Consider the following 21072-nt stretch of genomic DNA (forward strand, 5'->3'; position numbering starts at 1 on the left):
TCAGTACTTCCATTTACATTCATTAGTAGGATACCTCTATCACTCCCTTTTCTGCTAGGATCTGTTCTGCTACCCAGTGTAATAACTTCATATACTTGCAATCTCCTCGGGTCTTTGTAAAGCAATGGTGAAAGCTGAGGCAGAGGCAAGGACCTGGAGAGACTGCTGGTGCACTGAACTGTAAAGCTTAGAAAAAACATTAGAAACATCAGCACGATCAAGTACATGAGATTTGGGTCAAAGAACCATCCTGACCCTGCTGCTACCACTCCTTGCTGCATACTGGCTCCCAGGACTATCAATGCCTCTCACTCTGTTTGATAGGCACTGCCACAGAGGATTGGTTTGCACTCCAGTAACAGAAATTGTTTGATATTTTAGTCACACATCTCTCGGGGAAAAGTATTAGCACCTCAAGGGCTGCTGGGATTCCCAGAGTACTCCCAAGACTGGAGAGGTTAAATACAAGTCAGAGTTCATGACCATCTTTGGAGTAAGCATGCTCTGCTGCTGACTGAATCATATTTTATAAAGGAGCATCCAGCTTCAGCTCAGGCACTATACCAACAGATGCTATTTTTAGCTGCTTTATCAGTAAGCACCAGGTGACCAGCTTGCAGGCTGATGCACTCACCTGCAGCACTGTTAGCATTAGAAAACCAAGGGTTTTCATTTCATCAGTCTGTTCAGGAAACATGCTGCAGCACAAAGGTCTAGCCGTGTGGCAACACCGTATAGCTTCCTTTATGTGCCCTACAGAGCTCTGATGTGAAGCTACAACCAATGTTTTTTCCTGTGAATTGACATCAATTTTGACCTGAGAAAAAAGAATGCTGCCCCATCTCCAAAGTTTATACCTAAACTCTACATATGTTGTCTACTTTCAGGAGCAAAACCTTGTGGGTATTTACCCATACCAGCTTAGCTGCTGGCTTTCAGTACAGAGTCCCAACACTTAACCAAATTCAGTCTCAGGATCTTAATCTGGCAATTTAAGGAAAAGCTAAACAAATATCACAGCTGCCTCAGAGGCCCTGGTGAAAATGGAAAAGAATTCTTGTAAACCAGTTTGCATGGCGTAGATAAGACACACAGAGGGAAATCTTGTGTGGTGTTTTCTGTTACAAACATCTTTTCTGTTGAGCAGCCACTGCTCCTCAGAAAAAAAAAGAAAAGAAAAAAATCAAAGAGAGAACCTCGATTTTTCCAAGGACACGGCTAACAATTTATAGCTGGAGAGTCCCCTGTTTTCCTTCCACACCCTGCTACAACCTACTATTTTCATGGCACTCTCTTCCCACCACTGTCCAACACCCAATGTCCTGCAGAACCATGGAGCATCAGAAGAGAGAACTGTGAAATCACCAGCTGGAAGACATAAAGACCAACAGAGTAGGGGAAACCAGAAGAGTGGAGGGCTTTGGAAAAGAAGCAGCATTTATTTACCATAAATACAGGTCAGCTAGACATGCAATTTATCCCACAGAAGAGATAAAAAACCCTGGAGAGCCTCCAGAAAGCCATACCTGGGAAAGCTGCTTCCCAGTTACTTCCCTTTCTCTGCAGCAAGACAAGGATGAACTCAACTATCCAGCAGCTTGGTGATCTTTTCTGCCATGGGATTGTACCAACATGTTCCACCAACAGTATCTGTCTGCTAATGACAGCAATCAATCTCCATGCCTGGTTAGGGGTGGAAGCCTCCTGACAAATTAATGGATTCTGCCAGTGCTAGTGCAGAGCACAGTGGTGCACAGAAATTCATTCTTCAGTGGACAGAGGGTATATTAACTAGGACTTAACCAGGACTCTTGCTGCCAACACCTGTTTTGGGAAAGGCCATTTCTAGAAACAGTATGAAATGAGGTTCTCAAGGGTTGTGTCAGAATTTTATGCATTCTGTTTTAGCTGTTATTGCTGGATTTTGCTCCCACTAAGAACAGTGCACTTTCAGCAGGCTGATGACACAACCCAATAATTACAACTGGCTCCTACCTATGCAGTGGTGGCTGGAAGTCCCTTGCACTCTCCATGGCCATCTGCCAAGTGAATCCCTCACTGCCCAGTGTGTGCAAGCAGATGCTGCAATAGCTGACACAGTGACTGTACTTGAGGAGAGGGATATCGGCACAGAGTTCATCCTTCAGTCTTCCAAAGCTCAGTTTTTCTCCAGGATTTTGGTGAGGAGTTCATTCAGCCGGCTCACCATTGGTCTGGGATCTTCATTCAGTCCTGCTGCTATCATGGCATTCTCATAGATCTGAGAAAAAGAAGAAGAGTATTAAATAAGCAGGAAGGACAAGGTGAAGGAATGCTGAGGAAGAAGTGAATGTCACACTCCACGACTTGCACATTGCCTACAAAACACGCTTGGTCTCAATCTGCTAGGAACACACATGGACCACAAGCAGCAGAAATACCCTGAGTGGGGACCACGGAAGAGTGATAATCCAGCTTGCTACAAGGGCTCCACCCTGTTCCCCACCACACAGTCTGCAAGGTGGCTCTGGGGAGGATAGCAGTGCCTTTGGAGAAGGCCTGGCTCTCACCTGATCAAGCAACATCTGGGCCAGATCAGGCTGACTGTCCTTCAGCTCATTAAGCTTCTTAATCAGAGTGTGTCTGTAAGAATAAGAGAGATCAATATTAAGACTTTGACATATTTGACATTTTTTGGACACGTGAGAAATTTCTTTCCAGAATGTGCACCTAAGCCAAAGTGGGACAGAAAATGTTCTACCAAAAGGACAAAACAGCTCCATCTTCCTCGCTCCTGTTCCAGGGGTTTCTCTCTTGTCTCCCATCCTGACCCTATAACCCTGACAGTCCTTGAAGGCTGAATGCAGTGAGGGTGGGTGCCTCACATCCCTCATGCCACACAGCCTCACAGACTAAAGAGCTGTAACACCCTGCACTTAACGGAGAGAGTTCTGCTACTTGGGGGCTTTACATTGCCCTCTTCTCTACCTCCAACTCAGCAGGAAGGCAGTGCTTAGCAGTGCTATTGCAACTCCTTACCCCGTGTTGATCTCCAGGGTGGGCTGAAGGAGCTGGGCACGCTCCTCCTGGGTCTTGGCCAGCTGCTGCATGCGAAGGAAATGGCGGGCAGCCCCCATCTCGAGCACAGTGATCATGGCAGGGTGGGTGTCCAGCCGTGTGGTCACCTGTGGCAAAAACAGCAGTCAGTGCTGAGATGGAATACGTGTGAGTTAGAAGCAGGGGAGGGTAAGGGATTGAGGCTCTCCTCAGTGCAGACCCACACCAAGACTGCACAATTCATCCCCATCCCACAGGAGCTGCCTAAGCAGGCAGGGCAGCAGCTGGCGTGCCACGTGGCTCCACTAGTCCATAGGCAGTAGCTCAGAGCTGGATCCAAAACATTCCTTGCCAGCAAGCCTTTCTAGTCCACAGGCAGGACAGCCTACAGCATGTTCTGCTAACTTAAGTATGAGTGACTAAAATGGGCTTTGCACATTATACATGAAGAAGTCATTCTTCCCACTCCCACAAGGACCACCCAAATGACAAATACCAGCATTCACATCACTTATAGAAAGGAGGCATAGAAAAGAATAATTTCTCTCAGGGTCCAAGAAAACCCAACAAATCTATAGCAACACATCCGCAGTCAACCTCTGCCTCTTCTTCCTAGAATGTGCTCTCTATGGATCTTCTGTACTCAGCTACCCAGGTGAAGAATACCTACCTTAACACCAGTGACTCGAGAGCCTAAGGCATTTCTCATCCAGGCCATCAGGTCCTCAGCCTCCACATCTGTCAGACGTTCTGCAGCTAGCAGAAGAAAGAGGGCACATTTGCTCATGCACGTTCTGTGTGTCAGTAGACACTGAGATTTACTCCTGATCTCAGTCAATTTCACACTCCCATGTACATGCTCTCTTGTAGAAATGGGAATGCAGCACCACTCAGCACACTCCTGTGTACATCTCCTTGTCCCTAACTGTGCTGTTATGAGAGAAGGCAAGGTCTTTTCCTGCCTGTGCTTGCCTCCCTCTGTCAAGGTACCAGGTGTATGCATGCTCATATAGTCAGGAATTGCAAGCGTGATGAAAGAGGTGTACCCTCACTGCCTGACACAGGACAACAGGACTGCATGCAGTGGGATGGGTCAGGAGAACCCCACCATACCTGGGCAGCTCTCCTCAAACTTCTCTTCCTTATAGTGATCAACAACAATGTCTGTCTCCACCGAGATGAGCTTCTTCTTGTCAAACTCCCGAAGGTGTAAGAGTGTCAGCTCATCAAATTGCTCATAGCAGAACAGGACCTGTGCTCAAAAAAGACATGTAGTTTGAGACCTAACAGCACTTCCCTTTTCCAGAGGCAACTCTGCACCAAGTGGCAAGAACATCACAAAGGAAACCAGCAGGTTCAACTATCACTCAGGGCTTCAAACAAAAGCAAACCCTTGAGGGGCTTTGTTACCGCAGATGGCTGGGCTGCAGCTGCCTCCCAGGGAAGCACCAGCCTGAAAGGGCCACCTGCCTGCAGAGGACACCTCTAACAACACTGCTTCCAGCACTGCACAGCAGCTCCTAGGCTCCTGCTGCAGGGTTCAGTGACGGTAAATAACAGATGTCAGAATGAGCAGAAATACCTAGGTGTCTGCATGACTACTAGCCTACCTGCACAGCGTGCTATAGGTCCCTAGCCTACAACCTGGCCCCATGCTGCAGTAGCCAGTCCAAGTGGAGACAGAGGGATGAAAAGAGGGGGACTATCGCAAGCCTCACCGCTCTGCTCAGCTCCAAAACCCAGCTGAGCCCTGACCACAGATGCAGCAGCTCAGCCAGTCCTCCCTGGCCACAGCAAACTGCTCACCTACCTCCATGTCCTTCTTCTTCATGGCCTCAAAGTAGGGTGAGTGTTCAGCCAGGTGTCGGTTGGGTGCACACAGGTAATAGATGTTTCTGCTCCCTGCCTTCATGCGGGAGGCGTACTCGGTCAGGCTGGTCAGCTGGCCTGCAGGCAGGGCAGATGATTCATAACGCAGCAGCTTCGCAATGTCCTCCTGGAATAAATGTGCTCTTGTGAGCTGAGGGCAGGTCACAGAAGCTCTGCCTGACCACTCCCAGTCCCAAGGCATCTCTTTGCAGTGGGTACTGCTGCAAAAAGGCTCAGAGGATTCTGAGTTTCCCCCTTCCTGATCCAGTTATCACGGAGGCAGGAAAGTGACACAGACATGATGTAGGCCAAGCTCTCTCCTGGAAATGAGAATCCAGGCTGAAGACAACAGTAAGGGGAAAGCTCTACTTTACGGTGGGCTGTAGTTCAAATGACATCAACAAGGGCTGACAGTGTGTGGATACAAAGATTCTGCAGTGTCTCAACATAAGTGGGAAGCAGCGCCCAGCCAGAAAAAGTCAGAGTTAGGCTAAGGTGCACTAAGATCATACTAGATCCACGAACAAGTTATGGGCATGTTAGATTCACAGAGAAGTAGCTCTCCCCCTCATCTCATGCAGCAGCCAACACTCTTTCTCATCAGCTTCAGTGCATCAGGACAGCTGGTACCTTGACATCCTGCTCTGCTATCGTGACAATTCCCTCTCTCATGAATACTCCGTAATCCTCAAAGAATTTTGCATATTTCTCAGGGTCCTTCTTGCTCTGGTCAATGAAGAATTTGATCAGCCTCTTCTGCAAAACATCTCGGAGCTTCCTGCAGCAGAAACAAGCCTTTCTGAAGATGGCTGCTAGACCAAGGTGAGACTTAAAGTGAACATCTTTCTCCCTGTGCAGTGTTTCAGAGATGCATTTGGAAACACGAGTGTTGTAGTAGGACAAAGAAGAAACTCTAGGGCCACTGTCTCCTTTCCTTCATGGCTCTGCATCTGTTCTTTGTATTTCAGTCAAGAGTAGCTCTCGAGCTGGGGATACAGCTAGGGCTGTGGCACAAATGCACTGCTGAAGTTCACGTTTTCAATATGAACATAACCAACCACACACAGGACATTCAGCACACTCCACAGCTACCCAGCAAGAAGCCAGAAGAACCTCACCGGTACACAGGATCTACCTATTGCTTACCTGATGAGGGCACTTTCCTGCAGCAGCTCCCTGCTGAGGTTCAGGGGTATATCCTCACTGTCTACGACACCTGGAACACAGAGCAACCCTTGAACAGTGAGGCACACACAAGCGCCAGGCTCAGGAAGGAAGCAGCCCCCCAGCTAACCCCCCAGTGGAAGCCCTGCTCCGCAGGCTGCTATTCTTGCTCCCAGCACACACCTCTAAGGAAGCGCAGCCACTTAGGCAGGATGTCTGCAGCTTTGGTTTGAATGAGGATTTTGCGGCTGTAGAGGGCAACGCTGGAACCCAGTTCCCTGCTGATGTCAAACATGGATGGTTTCTGCAGGAAGAAGAGACAGAAAGGTAACACCAGCACTGTTCACTGTGCACAGTCATTAACTGCATACCATGCTGCAGCAATCAGTACTGAATCCAACAGGAGCTTAAACCTTGGCTGTCTTCCCCAGGGACCTGAGTCACCTTGCTCCTGCTCCTGCCATGGCTCAGTGCCCCTACCATTTTCTTGCTCCAGCTCCTGCCATGGCTCAGTGCCCCTACCATTTTCCTGTGACCTACCACTTTCCCAGCCCACCACAAAGATGCCACGCTGGATACTCCTCCTCGCAATTCTGCAGCCTCGGCTGCCTCCTCTCCCTAAGGAGCACTGCTGTTCTCTCATCTCCAGAGGAGCTGCACAGATGTCCCACAGTTCCCTGGACTCATACTTGCTCAGGCACATAGAAGATGCTGCGGATGTTGAGGGGTGCATCGGTCTTGTAGTGCAGGATATAGCGGGGCTTGTCGTAAGCCTGCGCTATGAAGCGGTAGAACTCCTCATGCTGCCACTCACCGATGTCCTTGGGGTCCAGCATCCAGAGTGCCTGTGGAGGAGCAGGGAGATGAGTTCCCATCAGCTCTCATCCCATGTGGCTTCATAGCACAGGGCTCTTCTTTCGGAAGAAGTTACATTTTCTCTCAGAGCAACAAAGCAAAGCAATATCATCTTTCAAACAGTCGCACTCCTCTGCACAGTGTGAAGGCAGTGCGATGTAGCATGGTTCACACGCTGACAAATTACTAACCCTCAGTTGATCTCTGGTCACCTTCCAAGCAGGTACTCTTGCCCTGCAGCAGACATAAGGCAGATTTATCTAGTCCAAAACAAAAGGGATTTGGCTTACTTCCATCCTTTCACATTGGCCAAAGTATCCTGAACAGTTAGTACAGCTCAGCTGACTAGCAGTGCTGGTCAAGCATTTCAAGGCTCAGACCAACAAGGAAAAGAAAAGTTAAAGTTCAATGGGAGGAGGTTCTATTTAACTAACATTGGGACCAATCAAGAAACTCTTGTTTCCAGACAGATGAGCCCACTACGCTTAGTGCCACTCTTCACCATTTGAGCCCTAATAAGTGGCAGGAGTAATCACTGGAGGCAATACAGACATCCAGCAGACTAGTCCAATGCATGCAACTCATGGCAATCCTGCCATGCTTCCATACTCCTTAAAGCTGCTTTTGCCTCAAAGCCTCCTTACACAAGTGGCTTCCTAACATTTCCAGCATCCAGGTGCCCTGGAGGGTTTGCAGGATCACAGGTAGGACCACAGACTCAAGCAGGTACTAAAGTGCTACAGAGCAGCCATTAGTTAAAGTCCTGCTTTCCTAGAGTCTTACTTGTAGCTAGTTATCACAGTTAAGACCATAGAAGCCTCTAACTCTACACTGTCAGCTACATGGCAGGCATTCAAAATCTTATCTAGGAAAACCCACAATAGGGATCTGTGGCTCTGTTTACAGTGAACTGATGTTGATGTGTGGAAAAAAGGAAAAAAGATCCTGGATAAAGAGGTCTGAAATAGGAGCGTGATGAGAATAAAGCTATTGCCATATCCCAGTGGCAAACACACTTTCTGATAAGACAGGAGTACTCCATTAAGCAATTTCACCCCTTGCTCCAGTATGGCTCTCCTCTAGGGAGTGCATTCTATTGATTGTCAGGCAGGAAGACCAAACAGCTGTCTACATCTATTTCTAGTTTTGTAATTTAAGGGAAACAGCTAGAAAGCCTTTGGAACAGAAACATAATAATTGTAGGAATCCAAATAAATATCAGACATTAGTAACACCAATTACAGAACATTAAATAAATTAACATGATAAAATGTTTCAGTACATCTTAGCAACTCGTCAGTGTCACTTTTTATGAAAAAGCAAACAAATACAAACCCTCCACCTACTCTCTTACACAAGGAAGATTTAGCCAACCAGAGAAAGAAATGCTAGAAGAAAATAATACACAGGTGGCTTTTTTTTATTTTAAAGATAACCAATTTCAACTAGCAGATTCCTGCAATTGGGCCAAGAGCTCCTGCCTAAGGTGGGCCTGGCTGTATCATGACGTGGTCAGCCAAAGAGCTATGCAGAAAATCAAGTGGTGAGCTATCCCACCAGGAAAACCAACCATTCACTGGTGTTGGCTAACCCAAGAAGGGCAGAAAGAACAACAGCAAGAGGCGTCAGCACTCACTAACATGCCACCTGGCTTCAACAGTTAAAAGTAGTCTTAAAAAGCACTGAGATAATCACTTTGGTTGGGAAAGAATCTGGAAGATGTATGTAAACAAAAACTGCTTTGCCAATCTACAAGTATTCTGTCAAACAAATACAAAATAGCAGTATCAGGCACGACTTGCATCAGATTGCCTCCTCTTGTTTTAATTAACTTGTCACTGCGTGGTCTGCGATGTTCTGGACAGCCCTCCCCTGACTGCCAGGGACAGCAGCAGCAGTGGCATTGTGTTTCCTGTCTCCAGCAGAGGATTGCAATGGACTCCACGAGCAACCTGCCCACAGCCATCCCGCTCACCTGTAACGTGTTAATTCGTCTCCCGTTGAGATACAGAGGGAAGCTGATGAAGTTGCTGTATTTTGTCACCACCTCTGGAATGGAAAAAAGACATCGAAGAATCACATTTGTGAAAACAACAGAGTAAGAATTTCTTCAGTGAATGGTGCTGCAGGAGAGGAAGAACACTGTAAATTCACCTCCCACTCACACAGAACCAACAGATTCCACACATCCATAGCACATAACAGCACTTCCCTCCTCCGCTCACCCTTGACTCGGTCTTCATTTGCAAACTCCTTGCAGTCTTCTTTGAGATGTATAATAATCTTAGTCCCAGTTCTGACACCAGATGCTTCTGCGATCTCAAACATTCCTGAGCTAGGATTAGAAACAGAACCCATGTCAGCTTGTGCCTCAGCCACATCCACTACAGGACGTGTAATTAAACTGACAGCTCACACAACACCTCAGCACCAAGAGAGAAAGGCAAAAAAAAAAACAACTTGGACATCTGAATGTTCTCTGTGCCTTTCAGAAAACTCCCCAGAGAGCGTAGCTGTCTTTCTATGGAGAATCTGGGCCCCACAACACAGCTCTTTGCAGACCAGTAGCCTCTACAAAAAAGGAAACAAATTTCAAGCAAACTTAGGCTTGCACAGGCCTAACCTTCAGCCAGAGCTTGCTGCTATCAAAAGAAGCTGTGCTCTGGTAGAGGCAGCGTGCTCTGGGTGACCATTCCTGCCAAGTGAATGCCACACAAGAATGACAACAGACAAGCCTTCAAATCATACAGAAACACAGACTGCAGTGCACATCAGCTTGCTCATACCCCAAAACACTCTGACATCCCAGTTACAAAATACTTTTTCAATAATTTAAATAACTTGGTAAATACTTAATTTCTAGGAGGTGCTACAGAGATGTAGAGCTCATCATTCCTAGGAGCTCCAATTTCAACTTGGTCCAGAGCAGCACAGCTTTACTGTCGCAAACGTTTGCAACTTGTGAGCAAGAAGCGAAGGCTGAGCACACGGATCCAACCTGCAGCAGACACGTGCCTGCAGAGTCACAGCACTGCATGAGCCCTGCTGCTGCGGGTGCCCTCAAGCAAAAAGCCAAGGATCAGCCAGAGCAAAGACAGTACATTTGTCTCTGGTTTGGAGCACTGCAAAGCCACCTGTTTGCCAGAAGGGAAGGAACTGGAGAGGCAGGTACTCGCTTTGTCCACGAACTACTGCAACAAAGCAAGTTTGCCCCTGTGGTTGCTCACCCTGGCGCATTTGGCTACACTCTCTTGCCAAGTATAACCTGAGTAGGATCTAAGACAGCAAACCCAGTCATAGAAGAACACGCAAGCCCCATCTTGCTTTGCACAGCTTTCAGCTAGTGCCTGATCCAGATACAGCCCCTGCATGCTTCCATCCCACCTCGCAGCCTTACCCATCTGAAGACCAGTGGTAGCCCAGGCTCCCCGGCTCCGCAGACTGCGAGAACACCTCCACTTTATCAGCCACCATGAAGGCTGAGTAGAAGCCTACTCCAAACTGGCCAATGATTTTACTGCTGGCTTCAGCTTGGCTCTGCAGTGCATCCAGAAATGCCTGGAGGAACAAAGGAGGAGACATAAACCACCATGCAATGACTTCAGGGACTGCATCTCTGGAAAAGGGGAGCATTGCCTAGGGCACTGTGCACTGCAGCTAGCAGGAAAGGAAAAGAGCAAGGGCTCAGTCAACTTCAGAGTGGTCACTCCAGAGATAGGAAAAAAAAAAGGATCAACTAGATATATATGACAATTTGCCAGCACAAGGACACAGCTGGTGCCCTCATGGATGCAATGGGAATGCCAAATGAACCTATCTCCCTGCACAAACATGGCTCGTGGAAGAAGGCAGCAGCATTACACACAGGGTCCATTAGTGCAGCTTTGGCCACCACAGGCCTACCTGGCACACAGCAGAGACCACTGTGAGGTAGAAGACTCCATGGGAAGGTTTCACCTTTCAGGAGGGTTGTAATTTCCCAGCTGGGCTGGGGGCCAAGGGAAGAGACAGAATGAGAAATTACTGGGAGAAAAGATGTGCCTGTAACTGGAGAAGCCTTTTCTAAGGGGGAGAAGGGGCACCTCACCCTGAGTTACCTTTGAGCCTGATCGAGCAATGGTACCAAGGTTAGAAACAAGCTCCTCCTGGGTCATCCCAATGCCTGTGTCCTGAAAGGAAAAGCAACAGTCACTGAAATGTCAGTAGAGAACTGCTGTAGCAAGCAGAACCCAAGCAACCTCTTCTGATCAACAGTCTCTTCCAGCCAGTCAAGCAGTAAATGCAACAGCAGCTTCCAGCTGTGACTGCACCTGCACCAAGGCAGGACAGCAGACTCAAAAAACCCAGAGCTCTAAGGGGCCACAGCTGCTTTGTGGCTATAAACCACCGAGATGTTTAGAAACTCAAGTATTATATGGAGACAACACAAAAACCTGCCAAGACAGGCTGGTTTCTGCACCACTAACAACACTGTGTGCCAGTGTTGGAAAGCAATCTCAGCCCAGGTCTCAGCCTTCCTGCACAAGGAGCTGTGCACGTACAGTCAGTCCCATTCCTGTGCCAATACACAGGAGAGGTGAGGAGCAACAAGATGCAGCTTATTTCCAACCAGCAGTGGCAGAGCAGCGAATCCCTCAGATCTCAGGCAATGCAGGCTCTTGGCTCCAAGGACCACATTCATTCATCTTCATACAGTACCTGCCTTTTCCTGCCCCCACTCCCCTTCTCTCCGTGCTCCAAAAACATGAGAATGAACCTGTGGGCATTCAGGTCCCCGAGCCTGAGTGCTGCAGTGCTGTATCCCAGCTGGAAGCTCCTTACCTTGCGGTGCTCTGTGCCACATTCACTGAGCTCAGTAAGACAGCAGCAGCAAAACTGGATGAGTGAAAGGTGGTTCCTGCCCATGTGAAGAGCTCAGCTCTCCTCATGTACCTGCAACAGCTGTCAAAGCTGACAGCACTGCGTGTGTCCCAAAGCATGCTGACACACTCACACCCCACTGATACACTGAATTTGGTGTGTTGGAGTCAGCAAAATGAGTTTGCCTGGAACCAAGTGCTGTGAGATGGCTCAGGGTGGGATGCCAGGGAGACCTCATGCACAGCACGCCTCTACCACCCATGCGGGGCACTCAGTGGACCTGTTTATCAGTAAAGTAAGGTGGCGTAATTAATACTAATATGGATTTTTTAATCTGGTGCTTAAGTCCACTGAATGACCAAATAGTGGTCAACCTGTGAGGTTACCAAGCGAGGTGCTGTGTGAGCAGACATTGCTCTGCATCTCCCCACGTCGCAGCACAGCAGTACCTTCCACAGGGTTACACACAGTGAGGGCAGCCACACTCGTCTTGGCTGAGAAGATGAATGATGCCAGATAACATCCCAGCACAGGAGATGAAAAGCCAGGAAAAACAAACCGAGTATGGCACAACCTCAGGAATCTGACACGGTCCCTTTCCCCAGGGAAAAAAAGTGCAGGGAAAAAAAAAGATGTTTTCAGCATCTGGTTCAGGTTTTGTTCGTGCCAGACCCTGAGCAGAACACTCTTAACTCCTCTGATCCACTCCTATTTATAGCGCAGCATGTCATTCCCAAATTCCACTGTGTTAAAAAAAATACCCCATGAATATATTTGGCTATTTAATTCCCAGCCAAACTTATTGCAAAATGCTTAAGGACAACTCCTGGAGTCCGAGCTGATGAGGGTGAATGCAACAAACAAAGAGTGTGGCTCGGAGCACCGCTCGGCTGCTCACAGGGGAAACAGAAAGCATGTGCCGAGGTGGCCAAGCAGGGATGCTGGCATTTCCTAAGGCAGGAGAACACCTGAGTGGACTCAGAGGGAACCCCATTAAGATTCAAACCGCTCCTGCAGCACCTGTGCTTCCTGCAGCCAGGTTCAGCGCTGCGCTGTACGGCTGCCTTCAGCAGATGGAGCTGCTCCCGGTGCCGGGCTGTCTGCAGCTCTGCAAATACCTCTGAGCTGCAATCAGGCAGCAGAACTGAGCTCCGCCACCATTAGAGCTTCATTCCCCCATAGATGGCTTCAAGCCCTCCCTTCAGCCTCCAGGAAAGTTTTACCTTCGTAAGAACAGCAGCGGGAGCAGAGCTGGTTGTACAACCATGGAGCCAACTGGCTGTGGGCCTCCACAAGTCACAAGACATGAAGGATGTGTTCAGAGTTCAAAGCGTGCAGTGCTACCCCACAGTTTTGCTGCAGAGAACCAGCTGCTGAACAGCACAGCACAGGATTTGGGGCATGGACACTTCATTAGCTGGCAGCTAATTACAGAAGCCCACCTGCTGCTCTGCTGAGCTGCAACCTACGCACCTGGTTGAACTGCCCTCCTGGGACTTGTCAGGGCGCTGAGCACACAGCCAGCCCCAGAGCCACCCTGCAGCACTGCTCCTCTGCACTGTACCTTCGTTCTTTCCCTGTGCTTTGCTGCAACCTTCCTGCTGTGGGCGCTGGAAGTTTGCAGAGACCATTCTGTGTGGTTACAGCTGGATGGCTGCATTCATGCAGCATCACGTGCTTTGTTTGCCCCACAGCCCTGAGGACTCCCCTATCTTCCTCAAAAGAACATCCTGGGCCCCAGTACCCATCTCATCACATCACTTCACAGTTCTTGCTTTTGTATGCTAATTTTTGGTAAATTAGAAACAAACCGTACACAATCACAGCAACAAATCGAGTTTAAATTAACAAATTGCTCAGTTTAGCTGGTAAACAAGAACCCGGGTTAAGTATCATTATCTTTGCTCACTACCTGAAACCAACCTAAGGAACTGCAGAGCCTTGTTACACAAATCAATTAACTAAACAGCCCGCTGCCATGGCCACAGCTGTACCTGAAAGAACGCTCACAGTTAGAGATACGTGTTTAAACCCAGTACATGGCAGCTGCCTAAAGCAAGAGCCTGAGGTTTTGCTTCTTTTCCAGTGCCATGTAGTAGCACTGTAACTTCATCCACAACAACGCTGAGTGCTGCAGCAGTCTCAGCTTCCATCCATCCAGATCCAAACGCCTGCTGTTCAGTAAAGCGCTTCCTTCCGTGCACTCTGCATTTCCCCTATCTAAATGTGCCACGCTCTTATTCTGGCACAAAGAGGAAGAAAACAAAAGATTCTGCACTTCTTTAGCCACAGGTTATTTGAGATGCACGTGTATGTGCCGATCCCTGGCTTTCTGGTTAAAGATGATGCAACACCTGGAAGCTCTGACCCAGCCCTGCAATTGGAGGCAGGTGCCTCTAAGCTTCATCCCAGCTGAGGCTCAGCTGAGCACAGACAGCTTCACTTCTCCATCTCTACCTGCAGTTTGGCCCACCCTGCTCCCCCATACCCACGCAGCAGATGGATGCTGCATGCAGCTAAGGACGCTGCAGGGCTCCCTGCTGCAGCCTGGTAGTACGGCATGGCTGCCAGGCATGACCCAGCTTCCACCCACTCTGGGGATGCGTGGCTGCCCCTGCACTGAACTGTTGAAGACACACACAAAACATTCCCCTCTTAGCAGATGCAACGCTGGCAATACTTAGGTAGGAGATCCCTCAATGAGGACATTAAATTAAAACTCGGAGTCCTGCAATGCTTATAGCTGAGGTCCTGGCAGAGAAGCAAGCAGAACTGCAGTCTCTTAACAGAAATGAATGTTGTCTTTCACTGGAGCTAGACAATCACCCCCCCGAGGATGGCCCTGTTACAGAGGCCACTGCATGGAGCGACACAGAGATGCCACATGGCTTGGAATGGGAGAGGAGGCAAGATTAACCAGCTCCAGGGGTGGAGAGCAACATAAGGATCTGAGAACAAGGACTGAGGGGTCAGTGTGAGACAACAGGAGCCCTCCCAGAGAAAAGTGGGACACCATCGCCAGAGATGACGTACAACAGACTTTCTGCTTCTGCTCTACTGAGTCCAAATGTGTGCAGCAAACAAAATGGTGACTACGAGGCACATCCATCTCTGCCTCAACCACTGCAGGCAAATTCTTTTGCACCTTCACATTCCTGGAAGGTAGGGAACTGTTTTGAACGAGGCTTGGTCCAAGCAATCTTTATATTCTGTACATTTCTTCACGAGGTTATAAATAGACCCCTTGCTGGAGATAAGGAGCTTTAGGCACTACTGAGAAGGCAAATCTATTAAATGAGATTGGAGTAGTGCTGTTCTCTCTCTCTTGAAGCACAGTATTTCTGCAGTTAAAGGCTTGCTAGTTAAGACTCATTTAGTCGCATTAGAGAAGCACAGACAGCCAGATAGGGGGTTATAAAAAGACAAATCCCTAGCAGCTCTAATTGGGTATGATGTCAAACACATCCAGTCTGCAAGGTGGGCAAACAGGTCTCCCAGCCAAAGAAGAGGACAGCTTCCACAGCCACGAGCCTTAAGCATGTCTGGATGGGGTCAGAAGCAATGTGTGCACTACGATGGCAAAAGGGAAAGACAAGAGCAAGACAGCCTCAAGCACAGAATCATCCCTAAGTGAGAGCTCATTAACGAATCAGCGTTACACAGCAGTCAGAGGAATGCAAGAGCCAGGTGTGAGAGGGGAAGCAAAGCTTCTGCGCTGTGATTTGAGAATCTCTGGGTTGACAACCACGTTGCCCACTAACAATCACCGGCTTCCCCATGGCAACCACAGCTGCTTGTTTGGCAAAGAAACAGAAGTACAAAAAAACTGAGCAGCCTCTAACAGTGACTGCTTTTGTCACACATGAAAAATACTGCATCGTGTGCTTTGTCTGTGCCACATCTCTTCTGGACTGCTCCAGTCACCCCTCACTGCTGTCTGCTTCGTTCTGTGTTCTCCTGACAATAGAATAAAGCTGCACTCCCACAACTGACACTGTCCACGAGGAAAGTTAATGGCTTATCTTCTTGGCATCTTTGCCACAAAAACACCAAACACAAAAACACCTGAAGCAGGAACATGCGGAGATGATGAGCAGTGGATGTTCTGACCACCACCCCAGCATCTCCCAGCAACCCACGTGGGAGGGAAGGCCTGTGAGCTGCCATGCGACACCTCAGCCTTGAGGAGAATTCCTACCCAAGGGTCAGGATGAAACCAGGCTCCCAACTTCTCTACTGCTAAGGAATGCACACACAACCCAGGAGGTGCACAAGAAAGGATAATGGGAGAAACACTACTGGGAGTTCCTAAATGGAAAGGAAGGAGAGAGAATTTTTTCTATGGGGACAAGTGAGGAACAGATAAACTGATCTGGAGGTTACAGCCTCACGAAGCAGAGCCCAGCAGAGGACAGAACTCTTCTCCAGGCAGGTTTGAGAATCCAAGGGACTGCACTGCCACTCAGCTTCCACCAATCCCCCACCAAACCTAGAGATAAGAGCAGCAAGGCATAGCACTCTCCTGTTACCAAAGGAGGTACCTGGATAGTGATGGTTCCCTTCCCACTGTCCGTCTGCAGGTGAATCTCCATCTCTGGCAAGGCCTTCCCTTCTGCCATTAGCCGATGACGCAGTTTCTCCAGTGCATCGCTGCCGTTGGAGATCAGCTCCCGGATAAACACCTGAGGAAGACACAACCTGACACTACAGCCCGGCTTCGTTCACTGCTCAGAGCTCCCAGCAGCTGTGGAACTCAATGCCCACCCACAGACTAATTCCCAGCCTGCCAAAAGGTAACGGCCTTTCCCCATTATCTGCCAGGAGAACGGCTGGTCTGAGCTCACTGGTGAAGTGCTGAGGTTCTGAGGACCACAGAGGCACTCTGGCCACACTTAGAGCTTGTTTTCAAAACATGTTTTGAAGGTGTCTTAAGAAAAGCACATTCAAGGAAGTGTAGGATGTGAATAGCACAGGATTTGCTGGGAAACTGAGAGGGTATTTTCCCAGCTCAAGTCCGAGGATATAACCTCTGACAGACCGGGCTTCAACAACAGAAAATCTGCCAGCTCTGGGGCAGGTAGAGGTGCCCTACCTCCTTCTCCGAGTACAAGGAACGGGCAACAATATCCAGCAGTTTCTTTGTTTCAGCCTGAAACTCATGCTTGGAGGCTGCACCTAGGATAAAGTCACAAGCACACACGTAAGGTACTTCACCATTTTCCTGTGGGAAGAAAGGCAAAACTGCCTCCTCACCACGTGCTTCAGCTGCCACGAAGCAGGACTGAACGCAGGCAGCTGTGGCCTCCAAAAGGGTGACGCCAAAGCTGCTGTTTACACACCCCTAACGAGGCAGCACGCTCTGCCAAGCAGACACTTGGCCTCTGCACCCCAGCTCCTTTCAGGCAGACCTCAAGACTCCCTGCATACTGGTCACAAACTCCAGACTACAATCAACAAAGCTGAAGTGAAGACTGATTCCGATTCCCCTTGCTCCTAATGCGTGGCTCCTTGCAACCCCACACACTTTCTGAAGCATTTCCCGTAGCTTACAGCCCACCTTCCATACAATTCCCTGCTTCCACCTGCACGTGCCATGCTCTGAGAGCTTCTACAGCCAGCTGGCAATTCTCATGCCCAAACAGCACTCTAAGCCTTAAACAGAAACAGCCAGATTCTCAAACGTGCCTGCAGGGCAGGGCAAGGGAGTCACAGGCAGGCACCCAGAAAGAGACACACACAACACAATACCTCTGCTGAAAGACCATCCTTGGCTTTTGAAAAACAGTATTTCTCCTGCTAGAGGCATCGGAGAACCCCAAAGTAACACAGAGAAAGCCATGATTCACCCATCACACATCTGTAGTGCCTTGCTGGTGAGTACCTACGTTCCCTCATGATGGGGGCTAAGCTGGGGTGCGGACAGCAGTAGGAGCAGCGCACGAATCCTGCTGGGGCTCCACAGCCTGGAAGCTGCAGATGAACTTGCAAGATAAAACAGTGGGAGCACAGAGCTAAGATGCTATTTCTGCGCTCAAATAACACGTGGCTTTGCTTTAAAGCACCTCTCTGCAGAGTCAGTGCACAGTTACACCCAGACAACGCTCTGACACTGTCCTACGTCCGCTTGCAGCTCGAGAACGCTCCCACGAGACACCAGCACTCGTGCCCACCTTTCACATTCTCCGTGTTGCTGATGATGGTGTGCAGGGGCTCTTCTTCCTTGCTCTCCGCCGTCTGCGTGCTGTACGCCCGGCAAGCAGAAATGCAGGCAGCAGGAATGCGGTGCGGGAGCCTCCGAGAACAGAGTACTTCTCTTTGGAGGCATGCCGGTCCTTTTGCTACAACACACAATTCAAGACATTTCAGTACAAATCACGAGTATCAGCAGCAACAGCAGCACCCTCTGAATGAAAATCCTCACCAGAAGATGCCATTTGTAGCTTTCACCATACATTAAATGGGGAGGAAGAAGGCATTCTGCAACCTCCATTGTTACCTCCTCTGGATACCACAGTAACGCTTCCCATCAGGCAGGTTCTTTGAACCAAAATTCACTTCCTTTTGCTCACTTCCACCCCTCCAACAGCACTCAGTTCCTCTGAAAGCTCCCAAACCCCAGGGCAACTGCAGCCAGCCCTGCTTGGCCGCTGGGAGTCAGCTGAGCAGCTCCTTCATGGCAATAACATCTCCTTCGCGGCAACAAACGCTCGGTCTGCGACCATCAGAGCACAGCTAACAGAGCACTGGGATTGTATCTTCCAGCCAAGCCAGCTCTGGGATAAGCAGCACGTGGAAAACAAGGGAGTCAGGAATAAGCACAAGTCTCATTAAGAAGTGGGATTCCCTTTCCTCCTGCTTCCAGCCCTCGCTTTATGATGCCCAGGTGAGCCAAAGTCTTCTCTGTGCTGGCAGATGGAACCAGAGCCAGAGCAGGACACAAGGAGGCCATTCACAGCACTACAGGGCTGCCCAAAGCCAAGTATGAGGGGGTGTTTCTAAAGAAGAACAGCCTGTGCCCAAGTGCTGGCTGTGCCAGCCCCACAGCAGGGCAGGAGGAGCGGGTGTGGGCCTTCCCCGGCCAAACCCAGAGCGCAGAGGAGCCAGGCTTTGCCAGGAGGGGAGGCAGAAGAGCACACCCGTAGTTCTTAATGCATCCGAGCACCTCCAACACAAACCGTCACACAGCTGTCACAGGACTCACTCCTTATCCCCCCCTGGCCGCCTTCGCTGAGCCCCCGCAGAGCACGGAGAGCAGCGCGGGTGGCTGAAGCCGCGGGCCACGCAGAGCTGTGGCTGTGCTCCCTCACCGACACCCAGGGGAGCGGCAAACCGCCACCAGCAGCTCACAAAAGCTAACGAGGCGCGGCCTCCCAGGCGGACACCCGCAGCCCCATGCGGGCAGGCGCCGCTCCCGGCCCGTCCGCTCCTGCAACGTCCGTTTCCACCCCGCACGGCCCAGAAGCGCCGCCCCGAGGATGCCCCGCAGCGGCCCGACGCGCCGCACGGTTTCCTCCACCTCGCGCCCCTCCGCGGCCCGCACGGACGCGCTCCCACCGCCCCGAGGGGTCGCGCGGCCCGCGGGTGGTGACGGCTCCCGGACGGCACGCAGAGCCCGGGCCCGGCGCCGGGCGTGTAATGCTTCGTGCGAACGGGGCTCGGCCGCCCCAGCGCCGGGCAGGGCTCGGGAGCGGCGCGGTACGGCGCGGAGCTCCGCTCACCTGCGGCCGCCCGCGGCCCGATCCCGGCACGCAGCAGAGCCGCGAGGCACCGCCCCCTCCGCGCCGCCGCCGCCGCCATGCCGAGCTCCCGCCTCAGCGGCGCCGCCGCCCCCGGCGCGTCGTGATGACGTCACGGGTCAGAGCGCGTCGCGCGCACATACGTCACCGGCGGCGGCGCTTTCACGGGCCGCGCGCCTCCGCTCCCCGGGCACGGCGCCGCTGCCCCGTTATCCCCCGTCCTGTGCCGTCCCTTCGCGAGGGAACGGCGAGCACGTAGCGGAGGCAGCGCCGAGAGTCCAGAGCCGCGCGAGCGCCGCCCTGGTGCCCGCAGCCCGTCCTCGGCACCGCGCTGCTCTCGGGTTGCGGCGAAGCGCCGCCCGCACGTGGCGCTGCTGGGCGTTACGCGTCCGCTGCAGCCGTCCCGGGACGAGGCTTCGCATCGCTGCCGGCACCTCTGCTGGGCTGCGCTTCCACCTGAAACAAACCCCCCCTCCTCGGATCCCCCGCGCGGTGCCCGAACTCCCAGGTGACTTCTGAGCCCGTTCAAAGCGTTTCCCTTCTGCCGCTCTGCTCGCCGCCACCCCGTCTGATCCCAGCGCGCTCCTCGGCACCGCCGTGCTGCAGCGGAGCCCCGGCCGTGGGATCCGCTCTGCCCATTCGGCCGCAAACCGCCCTCCTGCAGGAAGCCGGCGGGCCGCAGGGGATGTGCCGGGGATCCTCTGCTCTGTTCGGGCTCGTTTCGGTTCCCCGCGCGCTGACCCGAAGGCACACCGAGCTGCCGCAGCCACTGCTGGCTCCAGCGAGGCGGCAGGTGGGGTTATGTGCCCCGCAGGACGGCTCTTCTTCCTCACCCCTCTGCTCTGAAGCGCTCAGGGGAAGCAGCAGCAAAGCACGGAGATGAACCTCAGCTGCCGTTGTCGGCCACAAGAAACGCGCTCACAGCTCCTTGCTGTCACAGGGGCGATCTGGGCCGGCCAGCAGCAGAAAGCAGAACGCATTGGAGAGGCAGAGGCAAGGAGCTGCAGCTCAGCGTTCAGATTTAAGCACCTTCATTCCCTCCAGAACTCAGCAGTTCATAGGGCAGGAGGCCTCGGCCACCGCCTCCAGCGATGAGGATCCTGCACCAAACACATCCTTGCCCTGCAGCTGCTCCGTGTTCCCACGGTGCCGTTCCTCACCAGCAGCACAACCCAGCGGAACACCGACGAGGACCCAAAGAAACCCAACTTCAGATGCACCGAGTTCTGTACCCGCGCTCCAAACAGGCAAAGCCTCCATCGGGCTGTGCTCCGAGCTCTGCATCTGCACGTTTCACTTCGGCTCTGTGCCTCACTGCGCACTGCTCTTACCCGAAATCACTGCTCACGGAGCCCGGGTCGGGTCAGGCCGTGCCAGGCAGCAGCCGGGTGGAAGCATCCATCAATCCAAGCACTTTTACCAGCTTTTATTAGAAACAGCAGCACATTTTGAGTTTCCCTTTGGATCACAAATATAGCATGTCCCCTCTTTTTAAGTACACGGCATGAGACACAGCATCAGGGCTTCCCGGCTCGGTCCTTCTTTAACCAGG

General features: G+C 51.2%; 1 protein-coding gene across 1 annotated transcript; it reads right to left on the minus strand.

The window, feature by feature from the left end:
- Positions 1-1419: 1419 nt before the first annotated feature.
- On the minus strand, positions 1420-19606 carry TRAP1 (TNF receptor associated protein 1). The gene is made up of 18 exons (NM_001006175.2): positions 19503-19606; positions 17955-18122; positions 16877-16959; positions 16326-16466; positions 11022-11093; positions 10322-10482; positions 9150-9259; positions 8900-8973; positions 6759-6914; positions 6253-6373; positions 6052-6121; positions 5536-5683; positions 4847-5032; positions 4150-4288; positions 3707-3792; positions 3019-3164; positions 2550-2622; positions 1420-2260 (listed from the first exon to the last, which is right to left on the minus strand). The coding sequence occupies exons 1-18, from the start codon at positions 19579-19581 to the stop codon at positions 2159-2161; spliced, it is 2115 nt and encodes a 704-aa protein (NP_001006175.2). The 5' UTR covers positions 19582-19606; the 3' UTR covers positions 1420-2158.
- Positions 19607-21072: the final 1466 nt, after the last annotated feature.

Source organism: Gallus gallus, chromosome 14 (genome assembly GCF_016699485.2).
Source record: "Gallus gallus isolate bGalGal1 chromosome 14, bGalGal1.mat.broiler.GRCg7b, whole genome shotgun sequence".
Lineage (NCBI taxonomy): Eukaryota > Metazoa > Chordata > Aves > Galliformes > Phasianidae > Gallus > Gallus gallus.